Source organism: Vigna umbellata, chromosome 2 (assembly GCF_029865625.1).
Source record: "Vigna umbellata cultivar VRB3 chromosome 2, Vumbellata_1.0, whole genome shotgun sequence".
NCBI lineage: Eukaryota > Viridiplantae > Streptophyta > Magnoliopsida > Fabales > Fabaceae > Vigna > Vigna umbellata.
In genome coordinates, this window is record NC_142166.1 from 32,855,280 (window position 1) to 32,872,076 (window position 16,797).

A 16,797-nucleotide genomic window follows, 5' to 3' on the forward strand; every position below is an offset into this window, starting at 1 on the left:
GCTAAAGTGCAGATAGAGGAGATTTCAGGGCATTTGTGCAATTTTGGAAAGTCAGAAAAGCTAAAAGATAAAATTCAGTTGTTGAATTAATTTAATTTGGGAATATCAACAGAAAATATCTTCCAAATAATGTTATAATTATCTAAATCTTTTAGTTATTTGGAATATATAAAATAAAAGATTCTGTCAATTGAATATTCAGAGTCCAAGCCCAATTAATCCCTATATAAAGAGACCCAGGGGAGGCAGAAAAGGGGACTTGACTTCATTCATTCATTCACCACTTCTCTCTCTTATTTCATCTTGTATTCAACTCCATTCATGGAGAGCTAAGCATCTAGGGCCATTCTGCTGTAATTCCATTATGGATTCTGAGGTTAGATTGAGTTAATGCAATTGTTTATTTTGATTATTGATTTAAGTTGTTCTATCTCTATGTCTTTCATCTCTCTATCAAATTAAAAGCAAAGATTTTTGCATCATAATGTGTTTGAATCTACATGCATATTGATTATATGAGTTCTAGGGTTTCTAGGTTTAATTGAGAATCTACTTTGATTTAATTTAGGAACTTTCATATGATTAAATGGTTTTTACTATGAATTGAGAATGTACTTTGATTGATTAGTAATAATTTCAACTCTAATCAATTGAGAATTTACTTTGATTGATTAGCTTTTAATTTGGTTAGGAGATTTAAGAATAGACATGATTAAACGTAATAGAATTTGATTGAGAATGTACTTTGGTTGAATTTATTGTGAATAATCTAGAAAGGTTTTGCATTTGATTGAGAATTTACTTTGGTTAACTGCATGATCGCCCTCAAATTAATTAAGAATGTACTTTAATTAATTTGAAACTTAAACAATAATTAATTCAACAATTATTCGTGAATAACCGATGACAAATCTATCTTGGAAAAGCAGTGGAATTAGCCTATTTAATCATAACTATTTTTAAGTTTCTTATTTGTTCTTTAAACCTTCTCCAAACATCATTTTTATTCTTGAACATTGCATTGCATTCATAAGATTCAAACATTAAAAGGAAATTTCGTATTCGTTGGGAGACGACTCAGGGTTACTTTAACCCTATCTACTTTCTTGAATACTACTTGGCAATACTGAAGTTGCCTTAAAAAGTAGTATTAATTTGATAGCTTCAATGACAACTTATCAAGTAGTAGTTAAACATAACACAATTATGATGGATGTCATTTTCTCCACAAGTGAGAAAATCTCATTGAAATCAATACCTTTTTTTCTGTCTAAAGTCTTTCACCACTAATAACATCTTATTTCACCCTAAAAATCCACCTAGTCTCTAAATCCCTTTTGTCTTTAGACAATTTTACCAAGTCATAAGTGTGATTGTTATTCAAAGATTTCATATCATCTTACATTGCATCCAACCACACTTTTATTTCTCTTCATTGTCCAAAGTTTCTCCAAAACACTCAAGTTCTCACTGTCAACACTCAATTTCGTCCGGGTAACTAATTAAATAAATAATGTTTAAATTTATTTGATCTTGTTTATTTTATTTGATTTTATGTTATTCTAATTTTATTTCATTGTACTCCCTTTATTTTGTTATTTTGATTCATTTTATTTTATCTTTTAGATTTTTATTCTTTTGTATTTTTATTTTTATTTTGTTATTTTAATTTGTTATTTTAATTTGTTATTTAGTGTTATTTTCTTTTGTCATTTTAATCTTTCTTTACTTTAAATAACTTGTCCAACATATAAAAATAAGCAAAAAAAATGGAACACGGATTAGGCAAAGTCAGCTTTCTGAAATCGGTCCTTTCCTCTACGTTATCTCCCATTTTTGGGATGCAAATCCTTGCACATACCTACTCTACCTCTAGCTGGATTACCACAAAAATGAAAAGAACTTCTCTGGCCCGGGGGAAGGATGGCTGGATTGTAGAGTGGTTGCAAATGACTTTAGCCTATGAAAGGGAAAAGAAAGATTCAAAAAAATGATTCTGTTCAGAAGCTAAGAACTCATTCCTCCATCATGCCCAACCACAAGAACAAAAGTCTCCCTCTCGTACAGAAAAGGGGGGAGATCAACACACAGAACCCACTCATTCGCCTCTCACAAAAACTTGGATTCACTGGCGACGAGTCACGATTCGTGGTGGTGAACCTGGGAAAGGGTGAACCTCATTCGAAGGGAGAAGAGGGAGAAGAACGAGAGGGTGAGATCAGAGCAGACCACGGGAAAGGGGATTCTCCTTCAAGGGCTTCTAAGAACTGAGAAAGAGGAGAAAAACGAGAGGCTGAGATTTGGACCGAAAAAGAAAATGAAAAAGAAACAATACAGAGAAGGTGGCAACAATAGGTATGTAATCTAGTTTACTATGTTATTTGGTGGCGGTTCGGATTAATGTGAATGTTTGAAATGTGTTTAACTGGAGTATATAATGTGTGATTGATATGTTTGATAATTAATATTACACCTCTTTATCCTCGATTACTCTTCTCATTGGTCAATTCATGCTATCTCTGTATCCTCCATTTATGTTACTTCATCACCCTTACATCCTTTTGTTTCATCCATCAAGCGATCATTCGAAACCAATATTTCTTGAACCTTCAACCAGAGAGCATCATCATCCATAAGAAACTTACAAGAATAGAGAAAAATGAAAGCTAATGATCAAGAAACTCTTTTCAGAATCAGATTCAAGGTTTCTTTCATTTTCAGTTTCTTGTAACTCAATTAGGAATGGAAATACAAGGCAATATCTACTCTCATCCTCGTCAATTTCGTCCATCGACCAGCCCCTCTCAGATTTCCACCCTTTCCATTCTAGAATTTGTCAAATTCATCCCATTTTTCTCACTCGATCACCACACACCCGCAGACAAACCCACTACCGAAAGCATCATCATCCTGCCTCCACCATGACCCAATCACGCCTCACCTTCTTCTTCCATTTTCATCACACAACGACATCCTTTCATCACCTGCACTTCTAATAGAACAACACAATACTCATTATTTTCTATCCACACTTCACCTTCTTCATTGCCCCTACCATCTTCAACAGATAAAATCATTTCCCTAACCTCACTCATTCTGTACTGAAGCCATCTCCAATCATCAACAAAATGAAATCCTCAAGCAAGAAGCACCATATTTCCAGCCACGATGTCGTGGTCTAGTAATGGTGATCAACGGTACTGGTAAGAAGTTGCGTCTCGCGGCGGTGTATCTGTGAGAAGGTAAGCCCAACTCGAAAGAGAGAAGTACCAGTTAGCATCCTAGCCCGTTGATGGTAGAGTCAGGGCAGTTGCCGGCATCAGCCGTGTGTACCGACGGCGAATCTGGGCCGTGCGTGAAGAAGAGAAAGGAAGGAAGACGGAGGGCAGAGCTGCTCCGACGGGGTGGACGAAGGAGACAAGAGAACCTGGCGCCGTGGCGGACGGTGGCTCCGGTGACGAATGACGGGAAGCGAGAGTGTTTGCGACGCCTCGGGCCGCGACTCGCAGTGGGTGGTTTCGATGGAGGCGGCGGCCCGTGTGCGTAAGCTGGCGGAGGCGAACCCCTCCCTGGGTTACCATTTTCGAAGGGAAACGAGAGAGAGAAGGCAGTGGCGCCTGGTCGCCGGTGACACCTTGGGCTGAGCGGGGGTCCGTCACGGTGGTCGGCCGTTTGAACAAAGGCTGAGGCAGAGTGAGTGTTGAGTGCCTCTAGGGTTTCTCGTCCATGGGAAGAAGCTTGAGTTTCTGGAGTGCGCGTCTGAAATGGGTTAGGACGTGAGAACCCCTAGGGTTTTCCAAATCTGAGAAGTGAAAAGGGCCTTGGGCCTGATCCAGCTTAAAAAAAAATAAATAAAAAAAAATAAAAAATAAAAAACATTTCTCTCCTTGGCGCACCCCCGTTTCTCACCCGCGCACCCTCTATCCATACCCTTGGTCTGGGCTCAGGCCCATTCTGTTACCAAAAAATAAAAAACGAATTTCTTCCCTGCACCCCCTTATTCTTATTTTCGCACCCCTCCCCACCTGGGCTCTGACCCAGTTTGTTTTTTGTCTAAGCACCCCTGTTTCTTATTTAGCACCTTCACACCCTTTATATATATATATATACACATATATATATATGTTATTTACTTATTATTTTACTTTTATTTTATTTTATCCTTTTACTTTGTACTTTGTTTTCATTATTTATTTATTTACCCTTTTATTTTATTTTTTTTATTTTTTATTTTTATTTGTATTTTATTATTTCTTCTTCTCTCTTTTGTTCCCATTTTAAATATTTATCTACTTTTAAAATACACTTTTATAAGAAATGATAAAAAAATATATTTTAAAGGTTTAGACACGAGTGTGATCGTACGCATCGTCCTTGTGCTAAAACCTTTTCTTCTTCTTTTCTAAAAAAAACAATAAAATATTTTAAAGGTTTAGACACATGTGTGATCGCACGCATCGTCCTTGTGTTAGAACCTTTTCTTCTTTTCTTCTAAAAAATTTAATAATAAATGTTTTAAAGGTTTAGGCACATGTGTAATCGTACGCATCGTCCTTGTGCTAAAAACATTTTCTTCTTTCTCAAATAAAATTATAAAAATAGGTTTTAAAGGTTAAGCGCATGTGTGATCGCTCGCATCGTCCTTGTGCTAAAAACCTTTTCTTCTTTCTCAAATAAAATTATAAAAATATGTTTTAAAGGTTATGCACATGTGTGATCACTCGCATCGTCCTTGTGCTAAAAACCTTTTCACCTTTTTTTTCTCAAAAAAAATACCAAAAAGTATAAAATCTTCAAAAACAAAAAACAATCTTTTAGCCAGAACTACGTGATCCTTGATTCTCTACCAAAAGTGGAGATACGTAGGAGCAAGGCTAGTCCTTGTCAGGTTCACTTCCCAAAAATCCAAAATCATTTCAAAACAAATTTTTAATCAATTTCCAAACGAAATTTTCAAGTAGTTTCCAAAAGAACTACGTAACCCTGATTTCTCATTTTGAATGAGAATACGTAGGAGCAAGGTCAATCCTTGTCGGGCCCAAAAAACTAAAAAATATATTTTGTTTATTTATAATTGTGTTTTAGGGGATAGTTAAACATTTTGAAAACCACATCATATTCGTGCATTTAGTTAAAGTACTGCCGTAGGGCAGGCGTTGTAGGGTGCTAACACCTTCCCTACGCGTAACCGACTCCCGAACCTAGAATCTGGTTTTCGCGGACCGTGTCTTTCTTTATGGTTTTTCCATAGTTTTTCATAATAAACTATGGTGGCGACTCCAAAATCTCTTTTCAAACTCCGTTCGTTTCTTTTTGGATCGTTGTCCCGTCACGATTTCGGTTGCGACACTCACAATCCGTCAATGTGACATACTCATTTGAAGTATACCTGGAAGATGGTTTCCTTAACTTATTTGACCTCCTAGTAGGGACTTGTGGTGATTTAGGTATATCACTAAGATCATCATTATGTTTCTTTTGAGCATAATCAAATTCCAACCTGAAACGAAATCAAGAAAGTCCAAACGTTAATGTCACGCAGTCCAACCAGGCAACAAAATTCAAAGCAGCCCTAAAAGCCTAGATTGAGCCACGAACCTAATTTCAACATCAATTTCAGCATATTCTTCAACCTCAATTCGTGAATGGATTTTAACCTAAAGGTAATGAAGGAGAAGTTGCGATGGAGGTTGCAATGTGGCTTTATATTCAGTGTGGCTGATTAATGGTGATGAAGGTTACAGTGATTGCAGAAGAAGGAGAAGTGTGATGAAGCTTCTAGTTTTGAGTGGGAAGGAAACTGCCACGTGGCAGTTCCTCATTAGTTGAGCGTGCCACATAGTGAATAAGTGTACAAGTCATTCAGTTTTCACTAGGGGGACAATTCTATCATTAGCGTTTTTAACGCCATAAGAAAAAATGACTAACGTGAACCATTTTTACAGAATACAGGACATTAGTGAACTTTTAAAAGAAAGAAAAACAACTTTAAAGACACAAACCGAAAGACTAAAATAGATATTAAACCAAAATAGAAATAGAATTTGCTATATGTATTCATAATTCATGTATTTCATAGTTAAAGTTTTTCCTTCTAACAAAAATCAATATTCTATTTAAGATGCATAATTCTTTTTCTGCATATATACTTACTGATACGATGTGATGTTGGATTTTAATTTTAGTTCAAACACAAACTAGTATATTTTACGAACTATTGTCAAATACTCACAATTAAATATCGATCGGTATATTGATATTTGAATTTATATTAGCTAGTTTTAGACTCACAATAAAACTTATCAAATATTTATTATTTGCAAATTAATTATATATCAAGTTAAATATTTTTTACTCAAATGCATAACTTTCAATATTTTGCAAATTTCATTAATTACGTGCTGTGCATTCCGGTATCTTATATATATATATATATATATATATATATATATATATATATACATATATATACATATATATATATATATATATATATATATATATATATTCATAATATACTCATTTGCTAAATATATAATACCAATATAGTTTATATGTCATAAAAATAATAAAAAAGGTCATTTAAATTCATTTTATTATAATGATTTTATTTTATTTAACAAATCACGTGCTTTTAATTGATCTATAAAATATAACAAAAATTGAATTAGGAAAGTATAAATAAACCATTGGATTATGATTCTTTTATGTTATAACGTTGAATGATAACTTTTATAATTACGTGAATAATTTTTGTCAAATTAAATTTTTTTTTGAGAATATTGTTGGAACAGATTTTCAAATATGATTTTTTTTAAGTTTTTATATATTTAGGTAAGCTGGTTAGTGTAACCGTAATTTGCATAAAGAGGGTGGAGAAGATTGCGTGGCCACCGAGTTCTAAAATAATTCCCTTTTTCTTTTTCCCTTTACTAATACCCTTCTCGTATACCGTCTTACTCGAAGTATCAGTTTTCAAACTTCGATTGCATCACTGATATTTCTCTCTTTCTTTACCTTTCTCTCTCTCCCTCCGCCGAAGATGGCGCCGCCTGCGGCAGCAGTTGAAGGCGGCCAGGCACCGCAAGGGAGGCAGCAACAGCCGCAAGGAGGGTTCGGCCTCACAGGAATCATACGCATGGTCGTTTTCTGGTACTTCGCTTCTAAATTCTTCTCTCCCAAAAAACCTACCGAACCTTCCGCTCTCATCTCCAATCTCTTTCAGAAAGCACAGCCTCTGGTACTCTCTCTCTCTCACACACACACACGCACACTTTCAGCGCTGCTAACTCAACTTTTATTGCATGATCTCACTTCGATTTTATCATTATTATTATTTCTCTAAATTCGCTTGTCTTGCAGTCACTTAGATTGATTTTTGTACGTAGGTTAGGTACTTATACGATTTCGATGATACTTTTAGGTTATGATTTTTGATTGAGTGGAATTTCAATTTCCTCGCTGCGTAGTGTGATGAAGAGTTATGAAGTTAAGTGTGTAGTTTTGTGCACGATCAGAAGTATCAATAAGTAACTTGTACTGAAAATCGAAATTAGGTTTTTGTGTAATTATCTTACTGGTCTGTGTTCTGATGCTGACGCGAGCTGCAGAGGCTTTCCTAGTTGTTGTTCTTTTGCTTTTGTTGTTAATTAGGTTGTCTTCTGGATGCTATTTTTTTTTTCAGGATATGTGGCTTTATCTTTCCGAGAACGAGAAGTTCAATGACTTTGGTTCTGAAAGTTCACTTGTATGGCATGAAAGCAATATTCCGTATGCTGTGTGGGGACCTGAGAGTACCAGGACTCTTACTCTGGACTATAATCCATCGGAGGTATAAAATTGAAACTTGAAAATGCTTACTGCTAGCTATCCCTGGCTAATTTACACTCCTTTTCGAAGAAAGGTTAAATTAGTTCCCATAATTTATGGTTTCTTTTTCTACTTTAGTCTTTGAAGCATAATGGGAGTCTATATGCTCATGTTTTCTTCGCACACTCTGGCTTTTCACCCGACCCAAGCGATCCAGAATACCAGCCTCAGGCAGCATTTGGAAGGACACATCGTATACCTTTTTAACTTCTTATTGATATTTTAGCATTAAATATGTATGACAAAGTTCGTTTACGGGTTGTGTTTATTTTTGTTGGCCTCAGCTGTTGTGACGTTCTTGCCCAAGTCTAAGGCAGATAAAAAGAAAAGTCTGTTGGGAAGTTCGCCAGATTCTAGTGAGGCTCAAGTGACATCCAAGGTTTGTTATTGCTCCTACACTTTTATAATTAGCTTGATGTGAAACTGTTATGATGGTACTTTGCCTTGAGCTCAAGATCTTTATTATAGTGATTGATTTTTTAAACATAAAAATATCATATTTTATTCTGCATAATGTCAAAAGTTCAGTTACCTTTTTAAATATCCTATTTCGTCTTACGATCTAACCCATGTATTATTTTGTTATGCAATGTACAGTTTTCATATTCCTTTTGCCCCCTATTCATGGAGCCTTTTGGGGAAGCATATAGTATGCTGTCATTAATTCTGTAGTTGTTATCAGTCGTTACAAGTTTTGGCCATAACTTATTGTTAAAATCTTAATCTGTAATCCTATATCTTAACCTTATTGGCCAGAAGAGTTGCCCCTAGATCTAATCCTTATGATTTGGCTCAGTATGTTTACAGGGAACAACTTGGACCAATCAATATATTTTTATTTTCTTAATCATAGTAGTAAGTATCGGATACATGAAACAATACGATTTCTCACTGGCGATGATACAAATTGCATGAAGAATCATTTTTGCTCCTAAATTGTCTTCTAATCGCACAATTTGTTGCATGAATCGCGTTTCGAATCCGGAATTATGGCTTGAACCACACCATGGATCGCTTTTTGCTTCAGTCGTCGTCACAGGAGGGGAGTAAGTGGCGGGTGGGACGGCTGTAGCTGTGGGAGTAGTGGTGGTGGAGGAAGGAGGAGGAAGCGGAGTCTTCGATGGAGGAGGCTCCCAGTGGAGTTCTCTTGGTGATGGATTTGAATGCCGTGGTGGCCATAGGAGAAAGGAGAAATTGAAACGCAAAATTCTAGGTTTGCGAAAAGGAAAGTGTAGTTAAAAAACATTGGCAGAGAGACGGGTATTGAGGCATTATTGGTATTCGCAAAGTACCATACTATATAATAATGAAAGATGTTTATATTTAAGGTAAAATAATATATAATAAATCAATTTAATAAATATATTTTTCATATTTATATATTTAAATATATATTGTACTTTTTAATGTTGATGAATCTTACTATTCATGATAAACAATTCACGATTCTAAATTTAAGGTCTCCAATACGTGATACGATTTGCGATTCAACTACTTTGTTCTTAATGAGTTTGGTATCAATCATGTTGTCAGTTTTTCATTTGGTTAGTGTTTAGTGCTTTCCATGATGACATGTTACTGATTGTTCTCTTGTTAGGTGGTTGATGAACCTGAAGAAGATGATGATTCTAAGGATGATGGTCCTGTGGAATGGGTTTCATATTGGAAACCAAATATAACAATTAACTTGGTTGCTGACTTCACTCAGTATGTTTCTTGGGATTCATTTAATTTTTGGCACATTTTTTTAATTATATGTTCTGCCTTTTTCGTTAACATAATTTCTGTTTAAATTAGATGACTGCTTATTATAATTTTTTGAAGGAAGTGTTGTGCTGGAGTTGAGAGAGATTTCAGATAAATTAATTTAGTTTTGCATGAAGTATAAGAGGGGTGTTAGCAAATAGTTATGCATTTCATTTGGAATGAGATTTCATTTTTGGTGTGAATTGGGTTGTAGGTTTGGAACTTAAACAAAATGTAATGTGGAAGATTCAGTTAGTTAACCATCAGTTTGTAATCCAATCTACAAAACTAAGAACATTATATTTTCATAAGAAATCAGCTAAATTCTTTAAATTTCTGGGCATTGTATCTACATCTTATGAATCAGAATCCTACATATTTGTGACCCATGACTCTGCCATCAACCTTCCATCTCTAGAGGGTACATCTTAGCTCCTTCAATCCACTTCACAAGGAGTCTGTTTTATATAAGCTGATTTCAATAAATAGAAATAGGAGATTGTATAGATATGCTTTGTGTTTAAATCATATTCTAATAAGTCTAATTCTAATCAGATATCCCTATGATTATGATGATCCTGATTAAATAAGGAAACAAATCATAAAATATAAAAGAATAACTCCCAAGAAATCATCTAGGATACTCCAAATTATTATAAAATAATATGAACAAATATTTCTCATATTTCAAACAATTATTAATGATAAATTTGTCCTTAATTTATTTTTCAGTTGTGTGTGGAATATGGGTTATCTATATTGTAGCCATCGTAGTTACCTATTTGCTATTTAGTGCCACGATTGCTAGGTGGTGGAGCAGCCGCCACCCCATCAAAAAGGAAGTCACTATGAAGCAGCTCCTTGCTATAGTGACTGTTGCACCACCATCTGCAGCTGAAATTGCAGTTAAAATGGGTTTTGCGGCCACTCCAGCTTTTGGCCATTGAATATGAAAGTACCCCTGAAACCAGGTTCATTTAAGGGAGGTTTTGGGAGGTGACAACTTCTAAGCTTGTGCCTTTCTGCTAGTCAGTCTCCTTTAATTGACCATTGAGTTCATCTGCTGCTTTTCTTACTATTCTTAAAGAATAAAGAAGGAAAAGGTGGATAGGATGGGGGAAACAAATTAGGGTTTTTTTGCGGGGGTTGGTGTTGGGCCTGCACTCATAACTGGCCCACTATCTATTCTAAGTAGATCCCTACTCAAAAGGTTATTTTATTCATCATAAATTGTATGTTCTCCATAGTATTTTTTGTATAATGCCCATCTCACTAGCATTTTTTAGATTGAGCCTTCTGTGCCTTTATATAGGAAGGACAAATATTCTTGTTGGTATTCCTCTGTACTGCTGTAGCCTTTGGTAACAGTGAGAAATTTGAGATGAAATCAGAATTGGGTATGCTATGATGAATCTTAGTAGTAGAGTTTTTACTGTTTAAATTTCTGTGTTTTCTTTCTAGTTGTCAGTTTTTGGCTCGTGGGAAGGTGTTTGATGTTTGTATTTTGAGACAAAACTTGAGCTTTTAACAGATGGACTGTTACATTGTGAAGTATTACCACATAATTCTCTCTGTGGTTTTGATGGGTTGATTGATCCATGTTAAACCTACTAAGCCAAAACCCAAATGTGATTTTGGTTTTTTTATCCCACTATTGATGGGGCAAGCCCTTCCCAAACCTGTTTGAACAGCACTAGATGAACAGGTATTTATATCTGTGGAATTATGCATGTAATCTCACTCTTAGGTATTAGTTGTATATTTAATTTAAACAGTACTTCTCTTTTGTTTTTTTTTTTAAATTTAAAATAATTTTTATTTAGTGTTACCTTGGTAATAATAGCTCTTGTGAGCAGCTCCATAGACATATAGTTGCCATTGCAACCGTGGTAGAAATGTATTGACTCATCTTAATACATTTTTGAAACTACAACGGAAATTATCAATAGTTGTTTATGGTTTATATATTGTACTATACCAATCCCATGATCAACTTCTAGATTTGTTTGTAGCTGAGCCATTTAATTGATGTATTTTTTATTGATTCTGCATATTGTTATAATATATTTTTACTGTTTGTAGGTACCCAAAAACAGGTGTAGCGCCAAACATTGCTCCATGTATCCTTATTATTTACTTTGTTTGTTATTAATTATTATTTTTTTTTTAATTTTTCTCCCTTTCTTTGCATTGGTTTCTGGATGTCTTGTCTATCATTTAACATAGAATGTTCACATTATGTGAGATTAATATTGAATCATGAAGAACTTATAGATGATCACTGAATACTTTCTGTGTCATTTCACTTTCAGTAAGGTCTTATTTTTGACATTTCTCTTATTTTTTTGAGTTTCTCTTTTTTTGTTTGACTTTCCAGTATATCGACAGAGTAACTGGTGTGTTCGTCCAAGTTAGCTGACTATATGTTTATATGACCTAGTTTCCTTAACTTTGGGTTCCCAGACTTGAACATTGATCCTTTCACTGGGAACTACTATCCAATTGTTTATTTCAATGAGTTCTGGTTACTCCGGGATAAGTTGATACCTTTGAACGAAACAGTGACTGAATTACGACTTAACCTGGAAGTTGGTCCCATTAGTATGACGAAGTGGCAGTTATTCCTGCAGATTGACCAATCCTTCCAGATTCACCGTAACTATGGAAGCATGCTTGAAGGCGAGGCTGATGAACTAAAGGTTTGTAGGTTCACAAACTTTTCTCAATTTTATATAATTATCAATTTATAGTATATTTAACTTATTTGATGAAACGTTCATGTTGAGTACTTGTGTACTATGTTAAATAATGATTTGTTTGAACTGAGGCCTGGTTTTTATTTTCTTTTTTTTTTGACTCCTTCTCTATGAACTTGACTTCACATTTTTTTCAGTTGTGATATCTTGTTCTTGAACTATTGTCCTTTTTGGTTGTACTGAATAGTTTTGCCGTGTTCAGCTGCTCAAGTACAGCTTAAAAGAATATTACTTTTAAATAATTTTTTTAATGAAAATATCTCCTTTTGGTTTTTTGAAGACATTTTAATAAAGATAGTATTTGGTACTTATACAAAATCTTATTTCTTTATTGAAAGAATGAGGGTGGTAAGAGGTTCTAATATTATGTCACGAGCTAACATTCCTAAAAGTTTGAGCTCTACGGTGGAAAACCTGATTTTCGTTTGATTATTTTCTTTTGTTGTTTTTGTTCTTGTTTGTGCACCCATCATCAACCCTTTGCATGTGCAATTTTTCATTACATATTAACATTTCCTACCAGATATTCTGTTAGGTTGCTGAGTTGGAAACCTAACTAAGACAACCCACTCACACACACAAACAAGAATTAACACTATAAAAAGAATGGGTATCTGTATTGATATTCAAAGAAAGTACACTGATAGCGCTAATGGAGGCCTAATACCCCTCACAAGGTAAGACCTCTTTATACTAAGAAAATTCACTCCCCCCACAGAATTACCAAAAGGCTTATTTATACTCTCTCTCTCCCCCTAACAGCCTAACAAACTTTCCCACTCTTTACTTCTATCCTAAACCCATTATCCATTATACCCTGCCACCCCGTATCCTAACATATTTACTTCACAATACTCATCTCTATGTTTTCTATTAGCATCTTGGCATTTCATCCATAAAGTGCGTACTTATTTATATACTATATATTAATGCTCCTAAAGATTTTAAAATGGAATTTCGAAATGTAAGAAAAATCCTCTATTGTGCATCTCTTTCTCACTGTATGAATTGTTGAGTGTCTTGTTTCTCTAATAGGCTAGTATTTGATTTTGTTAATTATATCAGAGGGTGTTCTTGGAAGGAAATCCTTACCTGCTGGCAATTACCATGGTTGTTTCACTTCTTCATTCAGTCTTTGACTTCTTGGCTTTCAAGAATGGTAAGTCTATTGTCTAGCAATCTTTGAGAAAGCACCTCCAATAATATATATGGTTTTGGTTAGAGGCATAGGTTATCATCTAATTATTTTCTTTCTACCCAGACATCCAATTTTGGAACAAAAATAAATCTATGGAAGGTCTCTCCGCAAAGACTGTTGTTGTTAGCTTTGTTTGTCAGCTTATTATCTTCCTTTATCTGCTTGACAACGACACCTCTTGGATGATTCTTGCTAGCTCTGGAATTGGTTGCGTTATTGAGTTCTGGAAAATTGGAAAAGCCATGCGCATAGAGGTTTTTTTTTTATCTCTTGGCTTTTTTAATACGTAATTCTCACATTTTGATTGGTACCATCTTTTGTATTTTTAATATAAAAATGGCATGATACTTTTTTGCCCTCTTTGTTATGATACTTTCTACTGGTTTGCATATGCAGAACATCTGCTGAGACCTTTCATGCTTACATATACAGTTTATTTTTTCACAGAATTCATGTTACATTTACATTCTGGCTCTGTTTGCGACTTTTCTGCTGTTCCTTAACTATTTTCATTGACACCTGCCATCTGTAATTTAATTTTTCCCAGATTGATAGGACAGGAAGGATACCTATGTTGAAGCTTCGTGATCGAGAGTCATATGTCCGAAATAAGACAAAGGAATATGATGATATTGCAATGAAGTATTTATGTTATGTTTTGTTTCTCCTTGTTGCTGGATTTTCTGTTTACTCACTGATGTATGAGCGTCACAAGAGCTGGTATTCTTGGATTCTGTCTTCTCTCACAAGTTGTGTATACATGTTTGGTAAGCACTCTTCTAATTGGGTATGCTATGATTGTGTTTTCGTTGATACTACCATATATTAAATTGTCACAGAGCTATCTAAATTATTTAAATTAAAAAGAGGTGCCTTGACTCTGGTAAATTTGTTATTAATTTTCCTAACCATAGTCACTTATGCTTCCCTAGCAATATTGTACTCTGGCTGAATCAGTAGTTCTTTCGTGCTTTTTCTGATGGTTATCTTAATCTCGAGTGCTTCTAGGAAAGCCGAGATTTTGTGAATGAGTTGAAAGTTAAACCTTAATGGAAGAGCATTTATTCATTATTTTTGAGTCAATCTTTATGCTGAAGTAAACATGACTATTTCTGAGTAAAAAATAAATTAGAAACAAAATTAGAATACTTATTTTCTCATTCTAATCATTATTATGCTGTCCTTGTACTGAAATATAATAAATATGAATTTCTCCAATGGGAAATACACTGCTATTTTTCTTTGCTGCGTTTTTAGTTTTCTTTTGTTGAATAAAAATATCGACAGTGTCTTGGTTCTTCTGTCCACTTTTTTACCCGCCTTTTTTCCCTTATGGGCAAGGAAAACCATGCTATTTTTCATAACAAGTATTCACCGAGGATGTAGAAGTTACTAAGTGGACATGTATGAGAATTCCAAACCAAGCACCCTGTCATGCATTTGACCAATATCCATGTAGATTATTATGATCATTAAAGTCACTAGTATTGTAAACTTTGTAATGTTTGTACTCTACTGGAAAACTGTTGCAGGTTTTATTATGATGTGCCCACAATTGTTCATCAACTACAAGCTCAAATCTGTGGCTCATCTACCTTGGAGGCAAATGACTTACAAGTTTCTCAACACCATAATTGATGACCTTTTTGCCTTTGTTATTAAAATGCCAACACTGCATCGGCTTTCTGTTTTCCGTGATGGTAAGATTATGATCATGACCACCTGCTATTCTGTGCAACTTGACCTGATAGTGGAATAACTGTTGATAAAAATCTCATTACTTATCAGAATTAGGAAGCAAGGTGCTACTAGGCTGACAAAGCTTATGATATTTGAATGTGTTCTATGGTGGAAGCTGTCTCTTAAATTTATATTTATATTTATATTATATTATATACAGTGATGAGTTTGAGTACCAGTCTATCTGAGAGCTAATAAAGTTAAATTTGAGCTTAATGGTTGTGCATTAGCATGGTGAGGGTAAAGTAAAACCTTGTTTCTTTGAGAAGGATTCCCAGAAGAAAGGTGTACCTTCTCCATGAGATGTTTGAAGTGATATTATTAGTTTTTAGAGAAGGAAAGGACCTTTCGTTTTTGTATCATACTTCTGACCTCGGCTTGCATTCACGGACCTTCCTGACTTTCACATAGCTGAAAGAATTTCCATTCTTGAATCCAGCCTTTTGTTCCATAATTTTACAAATTTGAATGTCATTTATGAAACTGTATTCTAATTGTGACTTTCCTCTGAAGATTAGGTACTTCGCAAGTATATATATCACACTTATCAAATGCCATTTATGAAACTGTATTCTTATTGTGACTCTTCTTTGAACTGAAGATTAGACACTTTGCAAGTATTATATCACAGCTCATCGAATGTCTTGTATCATTTGTCTTAGTATCTTCTTTTGTCCCTGCCTTGCAGATCTTATCTTCCTCATATACTTGTACCAGAGGTGGATTTATCCAGTGGACAAGAAACGTGTAAACGAATTTGGTTTTGGAGGTGAGGATGATCAGGCTGTGGCCGAAACAGACGCTGCGAAGGAAGAAGAGAAGAAAACTAATTGATTTGGTTTTCTCAACTGTTCGAGAAAATTTGACAGTACATGATACTGTAGAATTCAACGGGGATTAATTTATTTTTCTCCCCCTTTTGTCACACATTTGCATTTAGAATTTTGTCTAAAGAAAGCTTTAGTTTGGCCTTGCCTACTGGAATTTTTACTAGGACCAAAGGATGGCGGCTATTTAACTACTGAGACCGTCACGGTTGACTGTAATGGTCTTGCAGCTTTTAGTTTTTACCCTTCTATAGCTTTTCTTTGTTTTCAAATGTCTTATTTTTGTGATAGATGACCCTTTAATGTATTATTTTATTCCACCCCTATGTATTTTTAACTAATTTATTCTTGGTTTTGGTTTATTTTGTATTGTAATTTGTTTAGCGTTTTTATGTTTAAAACCAAATCAACTCAGTTCCACTGGCTCATCTTCCCGAATCTGGACTGCCATTGTCTCCAATCAGGGATTAGGGGAAAGATTGTGTGCTTTTATATTGCAACACGTTATGGATAACAAATAGCTTAATGGGATTTGTAGTTGCAAGGTTGTACGGTGGCTATGTTGTTCCTATGATATGCTTCTCTTTAGTTGTAGCCATAGACACGACACGAGACATTGATGCATATGTAGAATTAGTTGTTAGTTTAATTACGCCCAACC

At 34.8% G+C, this 16,797-nt stretch overlaps 1 protein-coding gene across 1 annotated transcript; it reads left to right on the top strand.

Moving 5' to 3' along the window:
- Positions 1-6,892: 6,892 nt before the first annotated feature.
- LOC124844622 (uncharacterized) lies at positions 6,893-16,498 on the top strand. Its single transcript, XM_047321595.2, has 12 exons — positions 6,893-7,240; positions 7,685-7,831; positions 7,948-8,062; positions 8,154-8,248; positions 9,467-9,576; positions 11,698-11,735; positions 12,079-12,314; positions 13,437-13,530; positions 13,633-13,823; positions 14,117-14,336; positions 15,102-15,269; positions 15,998-16,498. Exons 1-12 carry the CDS (start codon positions 7,043-7,045, stop codon positions 16,141-16,143), a joined length of 1,758 nt encoding a protein of 585 aa, XP_047177551.1. The 5' UTR covers positions 6,893-7,042; the 3' UTR covers positions 16,144-16,498.
- The last annotated feature ends 299 nt before the right edge of the window (positions 16,499-16,797 follow it).

What these genes read in the sequence shown, in the direction of transcription:
- LOC124844622 (XM_047321595.2), top strand. Translation starts at nt 7,043, where the DNA reads ATGGCGCCGCCTGCGGCAGCAGTTGAAGGCGGCCAGGCACCGCAAGGG. An exon ending in TTGGTTGCTGACTTCACTCA is followed by an intron (nt 9,577 to 11,697) that starts GTATGTTTCTTG and finishes TACTGTTTGTAG; the next exon opens with GTACCCAAAAACAGGTGTAG. An exon ending in GCGAGGCTGATGAACTAAAG is followed by an intron (nt 12,315 to 13,436) that starts GTTTGTAGGTTC and finishes TAATTATATCAG; the next exon opens with AGGGTGTTCTTGGAAGGAAA.